The 27,821-nt window shown below is 34.3% G+C and overlaps 1 protein-coding gene across 1 annotated transcript in view; it reads left to right on the top strand.

Moving 5' to 3' along the window:
* The window catches only part of LOC148941435 (salivary endonuclease-like), a 70,649-nt gene that overhangs the window by 33,226 nt on the left and 9,602 nt on the right, over window positions 1–27,821 (top strand). The window contains exons 3-4 of the mRNA XM_089104641.1: window positions 1,947–2,194; window positions 17,731–17,987. Of these exons, the coding sequence (XP_088960767.1) occupies window positions 1,947–2,194; window positions 17,731–17,987 (505 nt within the window). The remainder of the gene's footprint in view (window positions 1–1,946; window positions 2,195–17,730; window positions 17,988–27,821) is intronic.

Raw genomic sequence — 27,821 nt, forward strand, 5'->3', positions numbered from 1 at the left:
TAAATAGAACAAATTCCAATAAATCGCATACCATATCCAAGCTATAACATCTTGAATTAATAGTACTTCTAAAGAAATTCGTCGATCGGGCTTTTTTATTAAAAGTATCAATTTTCAAAAATCCGATATTAGACAAAAGAAAAGATTTCTTTATCACCATTTTCAATTTTTCGAATAATAAATTTAGTGAAAATTTTTTATACAAAGTATTAAAATCAATTTACTCGACCCTTCTAGCTGAAACATTAGCCAAAGAATCTATCACTTGTAACGAGTTATTAACACTCCATTATGGGTTAAAGTTATAAATTTTTTTAATTCCGGAGCAATATGCTTTAAATTTATTTCTAATTTCTCCTAAAATTAAAGATAGGTCAGTGACCGCAATTCTGGCTGGACACCTTGCTGCCCCAACAATAAAACGTGGTTTTGGTGGATTTTTATGAAATTTTATCGTCCAATATAAGAAAGGAAACTGTTTATCATTATCATTTATTTTAATATTGAAATTTTTCAAAATTCTTTCGTCTATATTTTTAATTAAACTATTTTCCTCCATATGGGCCTTTTTGTATGCATTTGTTGTTTGTAACTCTTTTGATAAAATATCACAATAGAATTTCTGACAAATTACGGCAAAATTATTGATAGCTTTATCAACTGGTACAATTATAAATTCATTCTGTATATTAGCAATTGCTTGTTTTATATTGGCATTATAACATATTGAATTTTTCACAGAATCTGTTGGATTAATTCTATACATGCTATTTCTTACACTAGTCAAAATCAAATTTATCCAATTCTGAAATCTATCTTTAGTAATTTTTTCCTTCTTGCACCAATTATCAATAAATAAGTTTGAATCATTCTGTAATCTCCTAAGAATATCTGCTGGCCTTATGCGGTAAGAAAGACGGAACTTAGCACCCATTTTCATTATATTTTGAAGATCACGATGCTTTATAATGGACAAATCCCCCGTTACAATATGCTCATAAGTTTGATCCACATACGGTAAAAATTACTCAAAATTACAAACCGGTTTCCAATTACTCCCCCTGTCCAGTTTCTTAAGTATTGAATTATAGTTAAAAATTATTTGACCAATTGTTTTTGAAAATTTATATGTTAAAATTTTACAACCATTATACACCAATTTACATGGAAGGGCGTTCTTTACTCTCCGCTGGTTTAAGATTGTTGGCAAATTCATATCTTCTATTTGTTTAGAACAAAAACTAATATACAAATATAATCTATTATCCTTATTTACAATTTTATCAGATTTATTATATTTTGAAATAAATTTTGATTTAGCTAAAATGCAAACTGCATCATAAATTAATTTATTTTTTTAGTTACATGTTGTTCTACTTTTTGCAATCCAGAATACTTTTATTAAATCATTCCTTGATAACTTATTTAAAGATTTTATTAAACTAGTCATTCCATTAGTCTCAAATATGTGACCTAAATCGATTAAAAATGCATTTAAATCTAAATAATTCTTTTTCCTGTGTTCTCTTGATCGGTTTTTACGTTTAGTTGGGCAATTAAATGAAGGGTGCTCCGTTAACCCATTGATACAATTAGCAACTACATTCGACAGGTCTCTGTATTTAGCAACTCGATCATTTAGCCCAAAAGGATACACGGTACCCAGGGCATGGATCCAATACTCTTCTTGTCTGCGTAATTTATTATTTTTTTCCTCTTTAGTAAAGTTTTCTAGGTCCAGATTTTCTAAAATTGTAATAGTTAGATTAGATACCGAGCAAGTACCATTATTACAATGTTGAACTAGATAATTATTAGTCCAATGGCAATTTTTCTCGCAACTCTTTTTTTTTAATCACATTTTGAAACTTTTGGTTAATATGGGGCATGATTAACTGTGTTTTTTTGTTATTTCTTCAAGCTCAAAAATATTATTTTTAATGCAGGTAATAGCCACTTGCGTGAGCGGAACAACTTTTTCGGTAAACAGCGAAGAAGTTTCATTTTCGTCTCTCTCTTGTGACAGTACTGTCAGGGATGTTGCAGTTAGAACTGGTCGCATCTGTGAGGGTGGTCTCCTTGAGGCAGTTGTTGCATTTGAATCAAATTATGGAAATTTACCAAACTTAGAGTCAAATCAAAGAGTCATGATTACAATCTGTCACGATAGCTCAATAGCTGGGACATTTTATGAGTGAGTATTAAGCATTCTTTTGCAAATAGAAATCACAATTCTTTTATTAGTATAATGATATTAACTTTGTGTATAGGATGACTTATTTAAAAGGATATAAGAGTCAGGTACAATATCATCGTCAGGAGAGACGAGTTCCCTGTTTTATGGAATGGTACGATAACCTTATGAAAAACCCCTTGCACAAAAATGTCCCCCTTCGTCCAGGGTTCATGATACAATGGTCCTGCTTTGGCTTTAAGGAAGATGAAATATAATAATAACGTCAGCAGTATAAGGCAACCCAGTCTATGCTGGGACAATGGCTAACAAGGTCAGTCCTTGGGTGAATTAAATAAAAAAAAACAAGTTTTTAAAACTGAAAGTAAGGAGCAACATTAAAACTTAAAACGAACAGAAATTATTCCGTATATGAAAGGGGCTGTCCCCTCCTCAACGCCTCGCTCTTTACGCTAAATTTTTTTATTGCTTTAAAAAATAAATTTGTGAGACAGAGTCAAACTTTAGCGTAAAGAGCGAGGCGTTGAGGAGGGGACAGGCTCTTTCATATACGGAATAATTTCTGTTCGTTTTAAGTTTTAATCTCGCTCCTTACTTTCAGTTTAAAAAACTTTTTTTTTATTTAATTTCTGATCGTTTTTTAGTTAATGCAGCTTTTATTTTGGCTCACCGTCATTGAATAAGTAAACAAAATTTGCATATAAATTTTACTTTTCTTTTGCTAAATAGTTGTCTCTAAATTTGGTTCTGACGTAATTTACAAATTAACTTACGTAACGAACTTCTATATTCATATATTTTTCTTCTGGCCAAAAATACGAAGTTGCAGATTTTTTCAGATATGAGCTTGAAACCTATGTAATATGATTTTGTGATAAGCTGGATCTGACGGTGTGATTTTCATTACAATTCTTTCACTTGTAGGAGATGTTTCCCAATCTTTAAAAACTCAGGTGAATTTTCTCAGACTCGTAGCCTTTGATGAGTAATACTAAACTTAAAAAAAATTATATATTTAGAATCAGCATTATAAGCCCATTCTTTTGATATATTTATTGACATCAAAATTCCGTTTTAAAAAGTTTCGATCACTATTGAGCCGTATCGATTGTTTTTTTTATTACGTATATGTTATTACGTATATGAGGGGGTTCTCCCCGTATTCAATACCACGCTCTTTACGTTAAGTTAAAAAAAAAATTTATTCACAAACCCCTGAATCACAAAGGCCGTTTAATTAGAATAGATAGCTCTTTTGAACGCACTAAAAAAACTGTAGTGTTAAGAGTGAGGTATTGACTTGGGGGAGAACCACCTCATATACCTAATAATCTCTGTTCGTTTTCATTCCTAATGTTGCTTCTTACTTTCAGTTGAAAAAACTTGTTTTTTAAAATTTAATTTCTGATCGTTTTTTAAATACTGCTTGGATATCTGCCGCCCCCTTCATAGAAATGTCCCTTATCCCAAAGAAACATCCACCACGGAAAGATTCTCCCGAGTAACCCCCTCCTCCAGCCCCCCCCCCCCCAACCAGAAAAAAATCCTTCCTGAGAATGTCTGTATACTTCCTAATAACCAATACAATATGTAAACAATAGGCAAAGTTCATAACTTGCAGCCCTTCCCCTGGGAACTGTGGGGGGATTAAGTCATCCTAAAAGACATATTTATTAGATTTTCGACTATGCTGAACAAAATGGCGATCTCAAATTTTAATTGCGTGACTTTGAGAAAAAATTAGTGTGGGAGGGGGCCTAGTTGCCCTCTAGTTTTTCGTCACTTAAAAAGGGCACTAGAACTTTTTATTTCCGTTCCAATGAGCCCTCCTATGATATTCTAGGGCCACTGGGTCAATACGATTACCCCTGGGGAAAAGAAAAAAACAAAAAAAAAACAAAACAAACACGCATCCGTGATCATTCTTCTGGCAAAAAATGGAAAATTCCACATTTTTGTAGATAGGAGCTTGAAACCTCTACAGTAGGGTTCTCTGATACACTGAATCTGATGGTGTGATTTGCATTAAGGTTCTATAGCTTTTAGGGGGTCTTTCTCCCTTTTTTCAAAAATCAGTCAAATTTTCTCAGGTGCTTAACTTTTGATAGGTAAGATTAAACTTGATGAAACTTATATATTTGAAATCAGAATTAAAATTTAATTCTTTTGATGTATCTAGTGGTATCAAAATTCCGTTTTTTAGAGTTTCGGTTACCATTGAGCCGGGTCGCTCCTTACTTACAGTTCGTTACCACGAACTGTTTGATTAAATTTTTAAAAAATATTTTTTTTTCAATTAAAAGAAAGGAGCAACATTAAAACTTAGATCAAACAGAAATTATTACTTGTGTGAAGGGGATTGCCCCCTTCACAACACCTCGCTCTTGACGCTAAAGGTTTTTAAGTACTATTAAGAAAGCTTCCTATTGTTCTAATTAAGCGACCCTTGTGTTTTAGCAGTCGTTCTTAAAGAATTGGGACAAAATTCAAGCTTTAGCGTGAAGAGCTAGGTGTTTAGTAGGAGACAATCCCCATCATACACGTAATAATTTCTGTTCGTTTTGAGTTTTAATGTTGCTCCTTACTCTCAGTTTAAAAAACTAGTTTTTCTTAAAATTCAATTTCTGATCGTTATTAAGTAATGGTAGGAAATCTGGCCCAACCTCCACGAAGAAATCTCCCTCCCCACGGAAAGACCCTCTAGACGACACAGTCCCGGTGAAAATTTACCCCGGACAGTTACCCATAACAACTCCACGCGTAAAATTGAGAGGGAAAAGAGAAAACAAAACATTTAATAAAAGCTTGTATAGGAATTTCGGCGAATTCCCCAGTGTATAGTTTCCCCTCACAATTTCCCCCGCTCGAAGCTTCCCTCCTCACGGAAAATTCCCCCGTGGAAAAACCCCCAGCAAAAAATTCTCCCCCCCCCCTCGAAAATGTATTCATTCTTCACAATAACAAATAGTATGTATAAGAAATGGGCAAACTTTATGACTTAAATACCTTTCACCTAGGGCTACGGGGGGTCATGTTATATTCAAAGGTATAGTTATTTGGCCTTTCAACTATGATGAGCAAAATGGCTATCTCAAAATTTTGGTCGGACGACTTTGGGGAAAAAAGGGGTGGGTGAGGGGGACATGATGACCTACAATCTTTTTGGTCACTTAAGAAGGGCACTAGAACTTTTAATATCCGCCTGAATGAGCCCTCTGACGATATTCTAGGACCACTGGGTTGATACAATTACCCCTGGGCAAAACAAAATAAAAAAACAAAAAATGAACACGCATCCGTGACTTTTCTTCTGGTAGAAAATACAAAATTTGACATTTTTCCAGATAGGGGCGTCAAACCGCTACAGTAGGGGGTACCCAGAAAAATCCGTAGGCAATTTCGGTGGAAAACATTTAGCAAATCTTCATCCGATTTTCAGTGAACCCATGCTTTTGAGCAATATTTGACCACTGTCATCACTTTAGCTTCTAATATTCTAATCTTGGTTTACAGACTTATCTTCCTTTTCTTCTAAACTTTTTCTGACTGTGAAAAATCACCCCGAGCCTTAGCTATTCTACTTTTAAAATGTTCATTGATCCCATCGTCTTTGCTAATAATGCTACCAAGGCAAGTGAAGCTGCCCACCTGATCAATCTCTTCGTTACCAAACGTCACCTTTTCATCTTCACTTATTCCTAGCCTTAATGACTTAGTCTTCTTAACATTAATTTTTAAACCTTTTCTAGCACCCTGAACTCGCAAAACCTCTAAAAGTTCATTCAGTTTGGTCAAACTTTCATCTAGGATCCTTAAATCATCAGCATAATCTAAGTCCAGGAGAGTTTTTCCTCCCCATTTGATTCCATGGTCTGCCATTGCCTTTCCTGTGCTCCTTAACACAAAGTCAATCAAAATCATCCATATAAAGGGGGATAAGAACAGAAACTGCTTAACTCTAATCACTCAAAGCACTAATCACTTTAATGTATTCGTCTGGTATACCAGGATAGGACCTTTGCTAAAGCTCTTCTATCAACTGAATGGAACCGTTGCTCATTATCTGTAAACCTTAGGACCAAAGGCGTTTGACAACTCAGGCACTTCTTAATTATTAACCTAAGAGTGAAAATTTGGTCAGAACCTCATCTACCGTTTCTAAAACTATACTTTCCTTCTCTTAGAACTTTGTCTACAGATTCTCTCAGTCTAAAAAGTATCATATTACTAAATAATTTGCTACTTACAGAGACCAGATTAATGTCTATATAATTACCACACTCACCCTCAGCACTACTATATACCCTAGCATCCTGTAATGATCCTGCCAGTCTTCGGTTTACTATAACTCCGGTTTTCTTTTGATATATCTATTGGTATCAAAGTTCTGTTTATTAGAGTTTTGGTTACTATTGAGCCGGGTCGCTCCTTACTTACAGTTCGTTACCACAAATGTGTTTGATTTAACGTATGGCCTTGATATATAAAGATTATCTTTTAAAGACTTGAATAACGCCCGATCTTGAGCTATTTAAACACATGTAATTGGTTTCTCAGAGATCAATGCAATAAAAACATTGATGCAATGAATATCGTTTTTTATTAGTGAATATAATCATCAATAACATTTTCAAGATTTTATATAAGGACTGGTGCGTAATTAATTATTTAAATAGTTTTTAACAAGACTTTGCTTGATGTTGTCTCTATTCTGGGATCTAGCTGAATTTAAACTTTACGGCTATACCTTTTTTGTCTACTACTTCCGGAAGTTGAATCTTCGTCCGTACTGCTATTGCCTTTGGAGTGCCTTTGCTAAGTTTGAGGAATGTAAATAGTTTAAGAGATCGGAGTCAATTGATGGAGCTTTTTTAGCGTTAGAGACAAAATCTAAAATTAGATCAAAAAGATTATTGTTGTTGTCTTGAGTAGTGATGCATCAAATAGTTTAAACCGAGCCATGGGGGGTATACTATTGGAGTTGTTAATCCTTCATGACGTTATTACACCTACCTAGATGTTACATAATACTATAGTACATCTGTATGTTACGTAATAGGAATTGTTTGTTTACATGTGCAAATGCTTTCTTCCCAAAAGATATACGTTTTTGTTACCCAATCTTGCGTAACTTGTTAGATCTCAGGGTCCACGGAGAAGCCCCGGATGTAAATAAATTGATTTTGGTCCAATATTTACATGTCAAAATGATGTAATTCTGCGTGACCTGTTTTGGTGCTGAGAGATCCTTATAATCCAGCAAAAACAGGCTATGATGGTCAACGACACGTGACTTGTTAGATCTTACGGTTCATTTATCACAATATTGAAATCAATTCAGTGTGTCCACATCAATGATACTGTTCTTTGCATATTCTGTAGTTATTGATGCTTTTACTCTATTGGATATTGAAGGCCCCAGCAGTGGTGAAATGAAACCTAGAGTACCTAACGTAGCAGTAGAAATTACAAGGGCAAGTCGGCTAACCTTATAATGGGGCGAGTTGTTTGTAAGATATGTAATATCATTGAGCCAATTTTAAGTAGGAAGACAGTTATGTTTTACAGTAAAGGTGAATATAATGCAAATAAGAAGATTTAAAGACGGATTAAATGCATTAGTGCAATATTGAAGACAATGATCTAAATCAATATATAAAAAAGGAGTGAGTTTATTACTATTTTAAAATTTTTCTTGTTGGATATCTTACTAGTGATGAGAAGGTAGAAGGAATATTCATTCTTTGTTAGTCTCTAATCGACAGTGAGTTTCAAGATTAAAAATGATTAGATTTGAGAAAAAAAAATCGTACAGATATTAATGACTTAGAAAGAGTTAATTTTAAATGATGATTTTCAAGAGTTATCTTTTCAAAGGAGAATATTCTCTCAAAGAATGCTTAACGACGTAATGAAAAATGATTCTCCGTCTTTGGACTATTGTATGAAACTTTTACGTCGTGGACCCTATGCATTTACTTAATTTATTGACATACTAATCGAAACAAAACAAAATGATATTGTGAATTTGCTTTTGAACACTACTTTCATCCTATTCATATAAGTCAAACAAGTTTTGTGACGTCACTCGCTTATTCCTCCTCCTAGAACACATTCATTTTATCGATCGCAAGTAAGTTTCTTTTTGGAACTGAGACAGTCATCAATGAAAAATCTTTTACGCATGTCCATTATGTTTTTATACATTGGGCAGTTGGTCATACTGTGAGAATTGTACTATTATTGCTGACAATGACGAAAAGTGTAGATTATGCAATCCATGTAAATTGCTCAGAGGATATGCAATGCAAATCAAAGACAGTAATTCCTGTCTTTAAGATGTATGTGACTCTCACACTAGAGGTTTCCTGTGCTTCCATTGTCACTATGATAGATGTGATCAATGGGAAAAATACTTACCCTGGTACGATTGGAAGAAAACCCTAAACGCGATTTCAGTTTACTTTTAAGAGACTGGCATCGTTGTGGTTTTCAATTGTTTTGTGAAGAAGAACCTGGTCTACGCTTCAAGTGCTGGAATAATAAGAGAGTCTGGTTTTTATGACATCGTATGAAGATACTGGCTATTATGATCATAAACTCAGTGATTTTGATTTGACTGTTACGGAAAGTGATTTTTCATATGAGAATATTGTATTTGAAATTCATTCAAATAAACAAATTGAAGCATTTAAATTTTATAACATGAATCAAAATACTATTATTGACTGTACAAGGAGATATAATAAAAGTGAAGCTATACTATATTGGTGAAAATTTCACCCTGACTTTCCATGCCAAGATGAGTAAAAGCTGCATCCTAACGAGCTGCTGCCACTTATCATTGTCAATGGTTACATATGGAAGAAGAAATCTAAGAACTGAAGGCTTTTTGTTCATAAATGTTTTATTAATAAACAAATTCACAAACATTTTTAAAGCAATTTAATCTTAGGGTACTCAAATTTATATCATACAGGTACGAATGGGTATTTTCAACTAGAAAGTCGTTCAATCGAGCATTGTCTACATAAATTATGAGAAATTCACTGTAAGTATATCCACAACATCGAAAAATAAAATATAATTGTGTGTGAAAATCTCAAATTTTGGTTGATATATCTTGTAATCGCTTCCAATTTTAAATAATAGATTTTTCACTTCTTTCAAGAAAGTTTTTGATTTGAGGCGTGTAAAATGCATACGGTAGGCAAACAGGATCGAAAAATTCAATATTATTCGCAGTTTCAAAGATGCAAAGCCAATGTCCCTTCTTTATTGGATGGTCAATCCACATACATCTTTCTTTCCTCTTGTTTCATTTTCAAGCATTTTCATGGACTCCTCATTAATTTCTTCAAACAATTATATCTTTTAAATTCTGAATTACGCATTGAATCTTGTGTTTTTCTTTTTCTCTCAGAAATGATATGGATATTTTCATTCATAAAACCAAAATCATTAGATCAGACTTCAAACCAGTTTTATATTGTGTCAGTATCTGGAATTCCCTACCAGTTAAAATTCGGCTATGTCAATCCTATGGACAATTTAAAAAAGCTAACTAACCACCTCTTATGCCTAGACAGTTAGTTCTCTCCTCCATTTCCCCCCCTCTATGTATCCTTTTCAATTTGTTTATTTCATTATTTTTGATTGGCGCGGTAGTTTTTGGGGTTATTCAGCTTTGTTTCTTCTTGTCCTTCTGTTCGATTTTAGTGCTATTATTTAATGTTATGTTCAGTCTCCCACTCTCACAGGCCAAAGAGCCTTTGTGGGGGTCTAAAGTTCCGTAATTTTTTCTGTGTTTCTTTTAAACAAATTGATTGATAAATTGATTGATTGATTTATACTTGATGGACTACTATTAACACTAATAATGGTATTGTTAACACTTTGAATATGTTTAAGGGAACCAGAGGGTTTACAATAGGATTTGTAAAGGGCATGTACGGATCCAAATTGAATACATTGATTGTTTAATTTGTGTTCATGTTGCCAAGTCTAATAGAACACTACCATCAGGGGTAATTTCCCAATAGATTTCAAATTGATTTAGCAAGATTAAAGCTATACTCTCCGTCAGTTTTTTGGCAAAGGTACACTATAAGGTCACTCAAAGGTGAATGGTTCGGCAAAGATACACTCTAAACGTACTGTGCTCATTCGGACAATACTCATATCTTAAGTACCAGACAAATCCAATGCAATCATACCATGGAAAGTTTGATGACTAAAAATTTATGCAAATGACTATCAAATAATTCAAGTCTTTTACGATCTGTAATCAAATTGATACAAAATCAATAAGGTTGTAGGTCTTACCATGGATTATAACTTCATTCGCTTTGTCATCAATTTGTAGATATTCAGTTTCATCGAAATAGGTCAAGAGTATTTTAACATTGCTCCCGATATGATTGAATTAATAAGTCTACAATACTTGATAAGGTGATAAATTTATCTTCGTCTTCTTGTTTCGTTTCAAAGTTTTATAAATTGGAGGCTGAGTGTAATCAATGACATTTACTTTGAGCGGTCTTTCGCTGTAGGGTTTACGCCTATCGACATGTCGAAGGGCATTTTAAAGAAAAATTAATTTTTTATCGTTCGCAATTGTCTCATTGTTAATATATTTATCAAGATTATCTTCAGAGTGCCGTTTTGGTGAAAGGGCGAGTTCTATTGGCGTCAGTTTGTAATGTTTAGCCGTTTCTAGAGAAAACTGTTTACAAGTCCCACGATTATTGGGAGTAACAGTGAAAAGATGCTACCGCCTGCTTGAACAAGTCTTCTTCTTTTAAAATCCTTTCCCTTATTTTGCAAACTTGGATACGTACAAGTAAACAATGTTGCTTTGTCTGTTGCTTAAGTACTTCCGGCAGTTGAACAATGCCTTCAGTTAAATTTATACAAAGCTCAGTTAGGGGATTAATGAATTTATTGTCAATACCATGTTTGAGTATAGCCTTCCTAAGCCGCGGTTTTGAATTACCTAGTACAGAAAATAAATGTCTGTTTTCATGTATCATGTATCATGATGGCAACTAGTGACCTTTTTACTGTTAACTGGTAGATATATGGTAATTTTATTGTCAAAATTATCAATGACTACACGTAAATCCCAGGGTATTTTTTTATTGAGATCCAATAAAATGTAACCATAGGGTCTATTTGTAGCCTGATTGCATGCCGAGAGTAGAAATTTTGGTTCACAGGGACATATTTGTTTGTTTAACGTTATGAGAGAACTTGAAACAAGAACAACTTTCTAGAGGATATAGTAAGTACAATCCAAAGGAAGTTTTCCCATACATTTGCTCTGATGAAAAAGATTGTGGAGAAAAAGGGTTATGGAAATTTTTTCATGATGAGATTGGACCGTGAATAACTGTAACATCTCCTGAGTCCATTCTTCAATGGATTCAGCTAAATCATCAATATTCAGCCCCAAGTTTCGTTGAATAATATTAAAAACTTCAAGTCCCCGAATCAATTTTATGTCTCATGCAGTAGTCTTTATTTTATAATAGGAATCTTGCCACATACTATAGCAATAATAGATCTTCTTTGATTTTCCGATAACTTCTTATCACGATTTTGAATTATTTTCGTTAAAATGTTGTTTTGCCAGACATTGATGGCCCGCGAAGAAATCATCTGAATGGAGGTTTAAATTGACACATATTACTCTTCTCGATTTCAAAATAAAACTAACCTAACCTCAATCTGTTGAAAAAATACCTATGTTAAAAAAAGACAAAAAATAAAATGTTTTCTTTAATGTAAATAAATGCACTATAATTATTTTAAAAAATATTTATATAAACACTTGTCAACAGCATGAAATAAGCACTTGAGAATTAAACATCATAAACTAGGCACTTAAAAACACTTGAATATAGAAAAAATACATTTAGGCATGCAGACCCGCTAGCACGGCTGTTGCTCCGAGTGGCCGAGCTGTTGTGGTCGGAAGCCATGGTGGCAGGGGGCCAAGCCGGGTTTGCGTGGGGCAAGAAAAATAGTAAATGAATATTAATTTTTTTAAATAAAACGAATTCGCCTTCCGCAAAAAATTATTATATATGAAAAACACACTGCTGAGCTGGACACTATTAAGATGGTGAATGTTGGGATAGAAAAGAGGGACCCTCCTCCCGCCGAAGATTGAAGTTCCTCCAGACCAAGACGTTGTCTGTACTCTACGTATAAATCTTGATATAAAGTGAGATAATTGCCGTGTGTTAGTATCATCACACCGTATGCGCACACATAGACTTTGGCCGATATGGCTCTCATGGCATTTTTCTTAACTCTAACTATATAGTTTTTTTAATTTTAAAGAGCGAATGGCCATGACTTTCGCTCTTGGAAGTAAATTATTCTCTACACAGTCTCTACAAAAACTCATGTTGAAATTTTCTTTTACATTGTGTGTAGATACCCCTTTGTAGACTTTTTTTTATATCCTCACTGTGCATTTGCACACAGTACACCTTCAGGCCTGCAAGCACAAAGCGAGAAATGAAGTCGCTCTCCTTTTCGAATTTTAAAAATGATAACTTATTTGGGGCCTGGCGTTTCACTAGCTCCAGATAAATGGACTCATCCCAGTTGGTATAGTCCATTCGAGAACTAATGGGCTCTACATTTCCAAATCTTGTAATAAATTCTCTGTCTTAACTTTTAGTAAAAGTGAATTTCGCGTCTCTTTAATAAACCTTAACCTGTCCCTCCCCCAACCATTGGAGCTTACACACATTTTAATAAAACTCCAGCATGAGTTTCATGGAAGAGTCTAAAATTGCGCTTCCAACGGCAATATTTTTATTTAAAACTACGTATTTTTTCCTAAGTAAAATGACCATATTGAAGTCTATGATTGTGAACAATCTGAAATTCAGATCGGCAATGATTGGGGCGTTGTAACATTCTTTTGGATCAGTTACAACGTCACAACTACCCCTATGGGCCACACTGTCTTGCTAATTTTATTGAAGGCTGAATTTAAAATAAGTTTAAAGATTACTTTTCAACCTTTATTTTTGCCTCAGCTCGTTTACTGACAAAGGTATCAGTAAACGTCTTCATATACGGCTTCTGATCGAATTGGAGTCCCCTCTATGAATCCCTGTCACCTTGAAACTGTTGGCCAGTATCCACCGTAAAAAAATGTGGTGCACAAAAATATTCCGTATTGGTTGAAAGTTGGCAATAAGTTTTGTTTTGAAGGTGTCCAGTGCATACCCCCATCTTCTACCAAAGAAATATTTTAGGGACTCCGTGAATCCCTAGGCAGCTGTCTGTTTATGCACAGGAAAAAAATCCTTCACGGAGTCAGGAAGTTCCACTGGTATTTCAAGATCAATTTCGAGAAACCATCCTTGTCATGCATTCACCTCAACAGTGGCAATGTCGGGGAAACTTGGATCACAATGATTGTCAAGCCATTTGTAATTCCCACACGGCAAACAGAAGTAAGACATTGTCATCGAATAAAGGGGGTCCATTTTCAGAAAAGCCACATTCGACTTTTCACCAGTTCGTTGTCCAGTCGGATCGGTATCAGGATACAATTTCCATAAAAAATACCCTCCCCGCATAAATATCTCTGCAAATAGGTGCTGTTCTACGTTGGTAATCCATAGAACTATTTGTTCTTTGCTGATTTTTAGAATTAAGTCCATCACCAAATGAGGAGTTATAAAATAATACCTAAATTCCAACCTAAATTCCCTTAGCCCAAACTGTCTTAGAAAATTCATAGTCTGCAGTGGTGGATTACCGCTCGTAAACTGAATCATAAAACACTTCGATAGACAGCAATTTTTCCATTTAAATAAGATTTAACATTTAAATTACAAGATGTATGTGCCGGTCCACGAAAGTTACTTCCCCCAATAGAACTGGATTACTTAAATGATCATGGTCATGGACTGGCGTTTCCCAACTATCTTCAAAAAATTTCCTCCTGCATACCCAACATATTTCTTTGTCTTTATTTTTCAACTCATCCTCTGGTGAAAAAATCATTGGATAATTTACGTTGCGCACCCGTGAATTTGACTTATTTGCTGTTTTGATAGATGTAACCGTAGCTGGACCTGTAAAATATTCCCCAACCAATGTCTCAAATGCCTCTACCAATTGCATAGTATTACTAGCCTATCTTTGTGCATAGGCATAAGAGACTGCAATTGCTTCGTGTTCTTTAACAAGGTCCAAATTTGATGGATCGTACGCGTCTATAAGTTTGGCTTCGATATCCAACTCCACCTTGTCGCTCTGCAAGAGCAAATTATGAAAATTCTTGAAATATAAGATGGCATTCTCGCCAGATACCGTCTCCATAGACTGCTAATTATGACGCTTACAGGGCCTCGAGTGCTGTTTTAATTGTAACTCTGTATAGTCTTGAAAGACACATTGGACACCAGTGTCACGTCCCCCCTTTATTATATTTTTACCCCTCACTTAAAACCTGACAAAGGTTTGAAAAAGTGTCCAATTGATTTGGGATCTTTGGCAGGCTCGTAAAGAAGCCATAACCAGTATTTCAGTGATTCTGAGGACAGACTGGTTCACTGAATATATTACCCCTTTTTTAGCTTTACGTTCGCCCTATTCAAGTTCTGTATCGTACTGTAACACTGAAACACGAATTCTTAAATGTTCACTAGCCCTCTCAATAATGTCTATCCCCTTAAGTGCTACAGGATATTTCCCCTTTAATCAGTTAAAATCTACTTTAGGACACTCTACCTTCTCCCCACTCCCCATTAACTGCCAAATCGTCCAAATGTTTCTAAGTGGCATCCTTTGCCGGTGGCTTACGACCATCGACGAGGACCAGACACTTGAAGCACTGAGGCCCTGTATCGACCGAAAAGCCTTGCACACTGCTACACCCCTTTAAATCTGTATTATGTTTTATAAAATTACCCTTTCCCAACCCACCTTTTAAAACAAATTCATTTTAAGTTTCGTAACATTTAAATCCGCACTTTTTGTAAATAAAACTACCCAACCACTTCCCATATCATTGTAACTTACTACCCTATTAAAAATGGTTCCCAAGCAGTCTGAAAAAAAAACCTAAAAATTGTGCAAGTTCGGATGAAGCGTCTGCGCTTCATTTTGCAGATAATGCGAGTACACCTCATCAGACTTGTCATTTAAAAAATATGTTTTGAGCAATAGATGATTTTTATCTATCCCTACTTCCCGTCTTTCAAATTTTTTTCAAGACGGGCCTGAACCTTGCCCACATAGGAGTGGAATATATCAACTAAATCCATATAGATATTATTACTTGTAACAGGTTTGAAAGGTTTCTCTAATATCAGTTCTAGAAACATAAACTTTACGCAAGGCGGAATTAGCTAAAAAAAATCAGGCAATACAGAGGGTAAACCTGAACCACTTTGTCCTGCTCCCCCCTCATCAGGGTCACTGTGAGGGGAGAGCACCTGATCTTTTAGTGCCCTCTCGGCTTCGCTAGATGGCACTTGGTCTAAAATACGGTCCAAATATTCAGAAAAGAGGCCGGAATCCCTCACAAAAGCGTCTGAATTAGAACTGGGGGAAGCTATATTAATTGGGTTCACTAAACACTAAAATTCACTTCTGTTTCATATTCCACGGGGCCCGTACAGAGACTGTCGTGGAATTGTGTTGGCAGTGATAGGATAGTTGTCTCTATATTGTCAATGTAGGACCCTTGACTCGGTGGTAATATTGGTAGGTGAACCTAAGAAAACAATAGCAACTTATTACCCCTTTGAAATACTCTTGATTTCTTCTTGCATGTGGGCGCATTTTACCCGCTTTGCTGTGGGAGTGCAAAGGGGTTGCCAATTTCGCCATATGCAGGGGGTGCATTGTCGCCGCTTTTAATGGAGCTTAGAGGTCTCAAAAGGGCCATCTCCTGGCTTTGCTGGGTAGAGATGTCCTCATTCACTCTCGGCTTCGTTGCCAGAGGAGGCCTTTGATTCAGAATTTTGTCCCCTACTTAAATTTAACTGATTGCCTCCCTTGCATACCCAATTCTATGTTGTCAATGTAGGACCCTTGACTCGATGGTGATATTCTTAGGTGAACCTAAGAAAACAATAGCAACTTATTAGACTTTTGAAACACTTTGGTTTTCTTCCGGAAAATGAATGTATATAAAAGGCTGGAAAAGAATATATTATTAGTCTTTAAATTTCTTGAGGAAGGCAAAGTGGCCGTTTGGACCTAGAGACCCCTTACTGCTACCTAGAGGTGTAAAGATCACGACTATTCCATAAATGTGGTGCAAAGTGCCCATTTCAGCATGGTGAGGGTATACTACCTACTAAAGGGTATACTACCTACTAAACCTCATATTGCATGGGGAGCGTAAAAGGTCCGGCTCCTCCATCTAGCATGGGGAACGCATTTTACCCGCTTTGCTGGGGGACCGCAAAGGGGTGGCGAATTTCGCTATATGTAGGGGGCGCTCTCTTGCCGCTTTTCATGGGGCCAAGAGGTCTCAAAGGGGTCATCTCCTGGCTTTGCGGGGTAGAGGTGTCCTCATTCATCCTCGGTTTCGTTGCCAGAGGAGGCTCTTGATTCAGAATTTTGCCCCCTACTTAAATTTAACTGACTGCCTCCCTTGTATACCCAAAACATTTCTTTATTTTTAATTTCCAACTCATCCTATGGTAAAAGAATCATTTGATAGTTTACGTTAAGCAGCCTTAAATTTGACTTATTTACTGTTTTAATAAGATCAACCATAGCTGCGCCTACACAATATTCCCCACCCAGTTTCTCGAGTACCTCTACCAATTGCTTGGTATTACTAGCATATCTTTGCGCATAGGCATAAGAGACTGCAATTGAGTCATGTTTTTTAACACGATCCAAATTTGATAGATCCTACGCCTCTATAAGATTGGCTTCAATATCCAACGCCACATTGTCACTCTGCAAGAGAAAATTATGAAAATTCTTGAAACACAAGATGGCATTGTCACCAGATACCGTCTCCACAGACTGAAACCCATGACGCTTACAGGGCCTCGAGAAAATCTAAAAATCATGACACATACTCGTAAACTGATTGCCGATATTTCAGAGACATTCCCTAGGATTGTTTTGAGGCGTATACTTTTGGTGGGATGACCGAAATTCAGGAAGGATTGAAGTATTGTCGTAAGAATAGTAAACTTGCATCTAAAAAAAAATTGTTGATGGAGGGAAAAATACAGAATATCTTCTGTTCACTTTTAGTTTCATTATAGCTCTTTTCTTTCATTTGAAAAAACTTGTTTTGTATATCTAATTGCTACTAAAACTGCAAGTTAATTTGTTACTCTTTTCTGTTGTTTTTTTGCATGGACTATAAGGACTTGATAATTATTAAGGATTCAAACAGGATGTGCAAAAACGAAAATGAGTAAAAACAAAATCCTGTAATAGTTATGTATTTTCAGATGAAGGCGCCGCTGAGCCAGACGCATATACCTAACACCTTTACCGTACCAATTAACATATCATTATTTTAGGAAACACGTCTTAAACGGAGGTGGAGTTTTAGCAAAAGACAAAGATTCAAGTCGACCATCTTTCAGAGAGGGTGATTTCTATCCACAAATTATAACAATGAGTGTTAACACAGCCTATACGCAAGCACAGCAAGAAATAACAGTTGAAGACATTCTCGGGTCCTCAAGCCTAGCAGGAGATTACATTCGACCTGAAGATAATGTTTTCCTATCTAGGGGACACTTGGCCCCAGATGCAGACTTTTGCTGGTTTCAGGGTCAGTTTAGATTATATACTTAGAACTAATGTATTATACAAATATATATATATATATATATATATATATATATATATATATATATATATATATATATATATATATATATATATATATATATATATATATATATATATATATATATATATATATATATATATATATATATATATATATATATATATATATATATATATATATATATATATATATATATATATATATATATATATATATATATATATATATATATATATATATATATATATATATATATATATATATATATATATATATATATATATATATATATATATATATATATATATATATATATATATATATATATATATATATATATATATATATATATATATATATATATATATATATATATATATATATATATATATATATATCTTGGAACGTGGCAGGCCTCTATATACGGATTCTAATTGTCACTTGTCTTTTAACCATAGACAATTTGAGTCTGTTCTGGGTGTCATCACGTCATTACAGGGTCGATACAGCCACCCCAGGAAAAATGCAAATTCTTTCTTAAGGTTGTGGCCTGTTTAGATTCTCTTCTTGTCCAAAAATGTCAATTTGCCAGTTTTAAGAAGAAAACAAATTATATAGCCAATTTCGAGTCCAGGCCCTGTCATTACTACGTGACAGGCTTGTTTATATTGATTCTCATTTTCACGTATCTTGTAACAGAAGACAATATGAGCCTCTTCTTGATGTTTTGGCGTCACCATAGGTTAGGTATAACCATTATGGGAAAAAGACAAATTCTTCTTGCAAGTTCTGACTTTTTTAGATCGTTTTTAGTGGCCAGAAATGTCAATGTGTCAGTTAAGAAAAAGACTGAAGCCGATTTTGACACGAGCTCCGGCACTCAGCAAGTGGTAAGCTTGTATATATATTAATTCTCGTTCTATGTAACAACCTCTAAATGAATGATATTTTTTTTCTACTCCTTCCTAGGGAAAATAGAGGGCTCCCCAGGCAAAACTTGGAACGTTGAAGGGTCCCAATGACTTGTAATAAAAAGTAGCGTTGTTTATAGCATCTTTGTATATTTGTAGTGGGTTTTGAGCCATATTTTCTTGGCATCGAAGAACATAATGTCGTTGTTCTTATATCGTAATATTTCTTTTGTTCCTCACTTTCATTTTTGACTCGGTCTGATTTTTGCTGTCGCTTGTCTTCTAACTACACATTTTTTTGTTTTTCGTTTCACTCCATTTTTGACACGTTCTGATAATCGCTTTCTCATGGTTGCTATTAACTCTTACTGCCGCTTATATTTTAACCACATATTTCCTTGTTCTCGCTGTTGTATATCTTTTTGCTGCATGATAGCTCATGTGGTTCGATAGAATCATCATTTTTAACAATTGCAAATTTTAAGTTTTTGGGTTTTTCCTACAGGCCGTATAACTGGTTGTGTTGAAAATTGTTAGCTTACTGCTGCTTATTCTATCTTGTATCTCTTTTTATGTTATAATTGGGTTTGACCTTATAGAAAATAAAACTTCTTTTAAAATTTTCTTAAAACTTCTTCTTTTAAAAGTTTTAATTGAAAAATTATAATTTTGGATGAGAGGCCATAAATATTTTTTTAATTTACATAATAGCTTTAGAGATTTGGAACTGGGAACTAAGATAAAATAACATTTTTTAAAAACTAAAATTTAACACACTTTTAAGTTCAATTCAAAATTATGTTTGCACATGACCCCATTGCAATACTGATATATACAAAAATGACGTCACAGACATGAATATTTTTTCCAAAATTCAGGCTGTTAACGAATTTTCTAAAACTTTTGACCTATCTAGACGGTATTTGTGGGCACGAATATTTTGGTGTCTCATGTCTTCTAACCGCCCATGTTTTTGCTCGTTAATTTTAATTTTTGACTCGCTCTAATTCTCGTTTTCGCATGTCTTCTAACCAACGCGTCTTTGCTCTTCATTTTCATTTTTGACACATTTTGATACTCGCTGTTGCATATCTTCTAACCGCATTTTTCTTTCTCCTTCATTTTGGATTGCTTCAGAAAATTTCGTAGCACCCTTTGCTTTAGCTGCCCGTATTGGTCTTGTCGCAATTGATGGTCCAGATAGCTGATTTTCATCCATTGTGAATTTAATTTGTTCGGGCCGTTCTCTTGGTCTTATCGTTTGGTAAATCAGGTGGTGGTTCCAAAGAATCATCATTTATAATTATTAAAATTTTGTTTTTTGGGTCTTTCTACGGACATTATATAACTGGTTGCGTCCCACAAATCAGTCAAAAGTTTCAGGGGTTTTGGAAGATGTATTGGGACAATACTTATATACTACTATATCAAAGTGCTTTGGATTCTATGCTGTTTAAAATCAAAACTCCTTTTCACATTTTTTCTACAACGCTGAATGACAACAGCCCGGATCTAGGTTGCTCTCTTACTGAGATTGCTCATTCACTGAAAAGCACCCGCCTCAACGGTAGTACTATCTGAGAGAAGTAGGATTGGTACACACAAAACGGGCTAGAGCGATAACCGAGAGCTAAAACTTGCAAATAACCGTCACAAGTTATGGTTTAAGATATGGGTAGATTGTAATCGTTCGAGATCTGGTTTAATTTTTAGGATTTTCAAATCAACTAAAAAAGAGTACCGGAAAGCTGTACTGCTCTTCAAGATAAGGCAAATATCTATTTTGTCTCGTGATATCCGAAATAATTCGCAGCTAATGTGGAGCAAAGTTCACTTCTTCGCTTTGTTCACATTCTAGTCCCATTGATGTAACTTTTCGGAAAGACATTTTTCCAAGTTATTTTCTGAGAGACCTCCACCACTGAACTTGACTTTTTGGCATAATCAACTTACCCTTTTTTTTGATTTTACTAGACCAGAGCCGAAATCTTGTTTCTATCACGCCATCGTCAGATCTTATGTTAATTGGTCTCCTTAAAAAAAGCCAAAGCTCCTGGTTCTGACGGACAGTAGCCTAAACATTTGACTTGCGGTATCGCAAAACTAGTTGAACAAATGGTGTAACTTTTCCAAGTCTGTATTGCAAAGCAATTCGTACCGACTGGGCTATGCGACGGCATCGTGATATTTATCCCAAAAATAAATAAGAGCCATCAATCTTGTGATTCCTTTCGTCCAGTTACAGTTTGTTCGGTTGTTGCAAAACTGTTAGAAAAGATTCTTCTCTTAAAAATGTCGAATAGATGTGATCACGAAGATCATCAGTTTGGTTTTCGGGCGAGTGTTGGTGTTGGGAATGCACATGCAGTTTTCGTGTTTGTTTTAAAGAGGCACGAGAGAAGGAAAAACGCCTTTGTATCTTTGCGCAATAGATATTTCTAAGGTACTTGATTCGGTCGAGCACTCCCAGGCTATTTTAGTGCTATAGAGGAGCGGGGTAAATCCATTCATTTGTGCCTCTCTATGGCAATGGTATTAAAACTCATCTAATACCGAAATTTGGCCGCCGAATTTCTGTCCGTCGTGGTGTAAAAAAAGCTCTGTGTTAATTCCTGCAATGTTTAAAAAATGCCCTCCGCTGTTCATCCCGCAAAATACTACATTTTTTTGTCTAGCCATCCATTGACACAAGCCGCCTTTCGTACTCGGATGGCATTCTCCTCCTGTTTGATAACTTGCAAAAGCTGTAGGCCTCTGTGAATAGCCACTATGTTGGATTGTTTGACATATGGCTGTCAGTCATTTCTGCTAAAACTGGATATCTCGTTTTTGGTTGTAATCACCCTCCCGATTCAAAAATACACGTTTGTCCTGCCATAATTCCTGCCTCTGCATTTTTAAGTACCTCGGGCTTACAGTCGGGACCTCAGTTCAAGCAACACGGTCACTAACAATCAGTGTGTTGAAAGAGAAGTTGAGACAGTCCTATGGACTTATTCGGTGAGTTAGTCCAATTTGACAAGAAAACACTTCGTCGGCCTTAAACTCATTCCCCCTATCCCCCATGGGTTTTTTCTGGTGCCCTTATCTCAGTTTTTTAACACGTCAGAACAACTACAAATTTGGTCTGTCTTTTTCAAATTTTGTAGGTATGTTCTTCGTGTTCCTATCTGATCTCATAACAGTTATATTTCCAACCGTTACGGATTTTTGAGATATAAAATAAGATGGAAGTATTGATAGACGGATTTAGATAGAGATCTGAATCAGTCGTATATTTTTGTTGGTCTTTATTAATTGCTTGTGAGCCATTTTTTGTGCTTTTTTAGAGTTTGCGATGATAAATATTTTTGGTTATATATTCTAATCGATACTCTTCTTAATGCATTACTTTAAGAGCATTCGAAAAATAAAGTTAGCACTATTTACTTACCCGTCAGGTATTGATAAAGAATATCCAGCAAATTTTAATGATAATTCTTGGCAGCATTGCGGCAGAAACCATAGATTAATTAACACTTATCAGGAATACTAATCGGAAGGGAAAGTTGGCTCCTGGAGTTTGAGAACTACCTTCTCCTTGTGTCTTTGTTTAGAAGAAACCAAATCTAGAAACATTACATAAAAGAAGAAATTTCTGGTGCGAATCACGAGGGGTATACGTTTCCGGAGGGGGGGGGGGATTTACACTGAATATCGTTTATGTCTAAAATTCCCTTCACCAAATGAAGCTCGCTCCTCTTGTAGCCTAATGCATGTTAAAACTGCTTACAACAGAAAAAGAGTATTGGTTGACACCGCTAATATACACATACAAAATTTCTAACTGTGAAAAAATATACTTAAATTGTTCGAATTCACTTTATCCTAATTGCATTAGACATTTCATGCATCATGCTGATACAGTGATTAATGTCACACAAGTAGCGCTGCTGTTTCGCGATATGCGATTAATTTCAGTAATTAATCCTTGTTAGATTTATGGCAATTCTTTTATTGGAGCTGATTAAAAGAAATATAGTAAAGCAAAAATAATGAGGTCAGCATAGTTTTAAAAATAGAAGCAATTGTAAATTTATGGGCTAGTATATGAATCCTAAATGTAAAGAATAGGGCGTCATCAAAACTGCGGGCCCCCGCTGGGGGGGGGCAGAAGTCACTTAAATCACACACACACACAAACACACAGGACACCGGTCATCATCAATATAAGTGACTCCTAACATTTGAAACATACAAACACACACACACACACACACACCACATACACACACACGCACACACACACCACATACACACACACACACACCACAAAAACACACATACACACACATACACACACACACACCACATACACACACACACACCACATACACACACACACACAGACAGAAACATAGAAACACACACACTATCTTAGAAGTAACCATTTTTTCGTATATGATAACAAGTTTCCTGTCAGAAGTAGCAAGTTTTCCTTAACACTAACAAAGTTTCTCATCGTAGTAACAACTTTTTCCTTAATACAAAAAAACTGTTACTTAACATTATAAAGTTTCTCTCTTAGAAGTAACAGTTTTTTTTTCTTAACAGTGAAAAATTTTTCTAATAACACCAACTTATCCGTCAAAGATAACAAAATTTTCTTAAAAGTAACAATTTCTCGTCACTGATAACACGATTTCTGCTAGAAGTAGAAGGTTTTCCAGCAAAGATAACAATTTTTTCTTGGAAGTAACACTTTTTCGTTTATGATAACAGTTTTCTGTCAGAAGTAGCAAGTTTTCCTTAACACTAACAAATCTTTTCATCTTTTCCTTGATACTAACAAACTTTTACCCAACATTAAATTTCTCCTAGAAATAACAAGTATTTTCTTCACAGTAAAAAAAATTTCTAATAACTCAAACTTATCCGTCGAAGATAACAAATTTATCTTAAAGTAAAAATTTTTCGTCACTGATAACACGATTTCCGCTAAAACTAGCAACTTGTCCAGAAAATATAAAAAATTTTTCTTACAAGTAACAATTTTTTTCGTTTTTGATAACATCTTTTCTGGCAGAAGTAACAAGTTTTCCTTAACAGTAACAAATTCTCTCATCGAAGTAACAACTTTTTCCTTAATACTAACAAGCTTTTTTTCTTAACACTGTCAAATTTATCTGATAAATAATAGGTTTTTTATTAACAGTAACAAATTTTTTAATAGCACTAACTTTTCCATCAAAGATAACAAATTTTTCTTAGAAGTAACAATTTTTGTCAATGATAACAATTTTTCTGTTAGAAGTAGAAGGTTTTCCAGCAAAGATAACAAATTGTTTCATAGAAGTATCAATTTTGAAGTGAACTTTGAACTTTGAAGTGAAATTTATTATCATTGACGGAAAGGTTGGTGCTATTAGAAGAAATTTGTTAATGTTAAGAAAATACCTGTTACTTCTAAGAGAAATTTGGGTGTGTCAAGTAAAAGTTTGTTAGTATTAAGGAAAATGTTGTTACTCCGATGACGAAATTTGTTAGTGTTAAGGAAAACTTTTTACTTCTGGCAGAAAACTTTTTGTCATAACGAAAAAATTGTTACTTTCAAGAAAAATTTGTATCATTGCTAGAAAACTTGTTACTTCTAACAGATAAATTGTTATCATTGACGAAAAAATTTTCTCTTTTAAGAAAAATTTATTATCATTGACGGAAAGGTTGGTGTTATTAGAAAAAATTTGTTACTGTTAAGAAAATATCTATTACTTCTAAGAGAAATTTGAGTGTGTTAAGTAAAAGTTTGTTAGTACTAGGGAAAAAGTTTTCACTCTGATGAGGAAATTTGTTAGTGTTAAGGAAAACTTTCTACTTCTGGCAGAAAACATGGTATCATAACGAAAAAATTGTTACTTCTAAGAAATTTTTTTTATGTTTTACAGAAAACTTGTTACTTGTAACTGACTATTTTTTATCATTGACAAAAAATGGTTACTTTTAAGGGAAATTTATGAGCATTGACGGAAAGGTTGGTGCTTTTAGAAAAATATGTTACTGTTAAGAAACTACCTATTACTTCTAAGATAAATTTGAGCGTGTTAAGTAAAAGTTTGTTAGTATTAAAGGGAAAATGTTAAGAAAATACCTATTACTTCTAAGAGAAATTTGAGCGTGTTAAGTAAAAGTTTGTTAATATTAAAGGGAATATGTTAAGAAAATATCTATTACTTCTAAGAGAAATCTGAGTGTTTTATGTAAATATTTTTTAGTTTTGATGGAAAATGTTGATACTTCGAAGAGAAAATTTTTTAGTGTTAAGGAAAACTTGCTACTTCTGACAGAAAACTTCTTATCATAACTAAAAAATTGTTACTTCTAAAAAAAGAAATTGAACCTTTGACAGAAAACTTATTACCTTTAACAGATAAATTGTTATCAGTGAAAAAAAATTTTTTTTTAAGTGAAATTTCTTATCATTGACGGAAACGTTGGTGCTTTTAGGAAAATATGTTACTGTTAAGAAAATACCTATTACTTCTAAGATAAATTTGAGTGTGTAAAGTAAAAGTTTTGTTAGTATTAATGGAAAATGTTGATACTTCGAAGATAAAATTTGTTTGTGTTAAGGATATCTTGCTACTTCTGTCAGAAAACTTGTTATCATAATGAAAAAATTGTTACTTCTAAGAAAAATTTGGTATCATTGACAGAAAACTTATTACTTCTAACAGATAAATTGTTATCATTCTAACAAATTGTGCAAATATTAAATGTGAATTTTTTATGTTTTGAGTATGTTTTATCTCATTTGAAGACATGTAAAAAAAAAAAAAATATCATGTAAAAAAAAATAAAAATAAAAGTTTAAAAAAAATTAAAAAAAAGTATAAAAAAGGGGGGAGGTGGCCCAAAAAGTTGGAGGGTGGGGGATGGGCCCTTCTATGTATCAAGCTTGCAAAAAAAGTAAAAACAATGGGGGGAGGGGCCCAAAAAATTTGGGGGAAGGGGGGCCTTGGGGTTGGGGTAGGGGACCTTACAACACTCTTCAATTTAACTTGTGTATTATAACGACCACAAAGTTTCACCCCAAATCATCCTCTAAAATGTCTCAAACTGTTTCGCCCAAATAATCCCTAAAATATTGATTATTTTGTTTCGCCCAAATAATTCCTGTCTGTAATTTCTGAATGTTCCTTTTGTTTCGGCATCCTTTTGTGATGTCACATTTAAAATTCCCAGGAAACCATTTCCCGCGTTAAACCTATTCAATCTGTCTTGAATCTCGTTTGAATTTCTGAAAACATCTAAGGTGTTCCTAGTTACACTATTAAGGTTTCGAAAGAATATTAATTTATCTCTCATACCTAAAGACCAGAGAAGCCATATTTAAAAATAGAATATTAATTTATCTCTCATACCTAAAGACCAGAGAAGCCATATTGTTTCTTAATCCCCTAATGTTACATTAGAATTCCCCGTCAGATTTTCATCATTGTCGATTATGTAAATCAATTTCCTAGAAATATGGACTTCTGTTGAACTTATGTCTACATCCAAAATTGTTGTTGAAGTTATGTCTACATCCAGCAATGTTGTTGAACTTATGTCTACATCCAGCAATTGTTGTTGAACTTATGTCTACATCCAAGTTGTTTTTGAACTTATGTCTACATCCAGCAATTGTTGTTGAACTTATGTCTACATCCAGCAATTGTTGTTGAACTTATGTCTACATCCAAGTTGCTGTTGAACTTACGTCTACATCCAAGTTGTTTTGTTGAACTTATGTCTACATCCAAAGAAACAACAAATAAATTGACCAACACTCATAACCATCAAACAACCATCAACAAACAGAACAGAAACCATCATATAACCATGATAAAAAAACCATCAAATAACCATCAAAAGGAATAGAACCATGAAAAAAAAACATCAAATAACCATCAACAAACAGAACAGAACAGAAACAACATCATATAACCATGAAAAAACATCAAATAACCATCAACAAACAGAACAGAAACAACAATATAACCATCAAACAGTACAAACCACTCAAAAAACATCAACAAACAGAACAAAAACATGCATAAATTATGTTCGTATTGCGCTGGTACTGTCCTCCCTACTAATATGAACTCTGGAAATCCAATTTTTCTGTCTATACAACAGTCAATTTCAAGCTATGATACAAATTCTAAAGCTAGTCTATAGTCCTAATACTATCAATATGGCCTTACTTCGAGCTTTTGTACAAACTAATCATGACATGTCGTTTTCAGAACCAAAACGAGAGTCAGTCATTGAACTGAGTCCTTGTGCAGAAGTGATACCAAATTAAACCGTGCAAAAATAAAGCGAAATCTTAAAATGGATTGTTGCTTTATCTTAAAAGGGGATTAATTCTAAAAAGATTGATCATGTTTAATTCTGTAAAAAGTGTCCTTAATTGGTTTGCTTTTACTGTACCAAAACCCCAATATTATTTTGCGTTTTCAGTAAAGTGCTAGTTTTCTATAATCCTAAAAGCATAGGGAAACATAATTAGTTAGTTTATTTGTACTAGTTTTATTGATATATATTAAATAGGCTCTGAAGTAATAATTTTTGTCCGTTTTAAGTTTCAACTTCGCTCTTTACTTTCCTCGGGAAAGCTTTGGTTTTATAAGTTAATTGTATTAATAATAATAATATAATGCAAAAACGTAGTTCTGAGCCTCTTTAAATTAATTATGTTACAGAATGGCTTATAGGTATACTTAGTATTCAAACGATGATAAGACATCTAACCTTATTGATTACGTTATTGTAAACTGAAGACTGGCAGCATCGATTCAAGATATTTTGGGAAACATAATTAGTTGGTTTATTTGTACTAGTTTTATTGATGTATATTAAATAGGCTGTGAAGTAAGAA

The sequence above is a fragment of the Artemia sp. Qi Xiang Cuo genome, chromosome 18 (genome assembly GCF_049724085.1).
Source record: "Artemia sp. Qi Xiang Cuo chromosome 18, ASM4972408v1, whole genome shotgun sequence".
In the NCBI taxonomy this organism is placed as follows: domain Eukaryota; kingdom Metazoa; phylum Arthropoda; class Branchiopoda; order Anostraca; family Artemiidae; genus Artemia; species Artemia sp. Qi Xiang Cuo.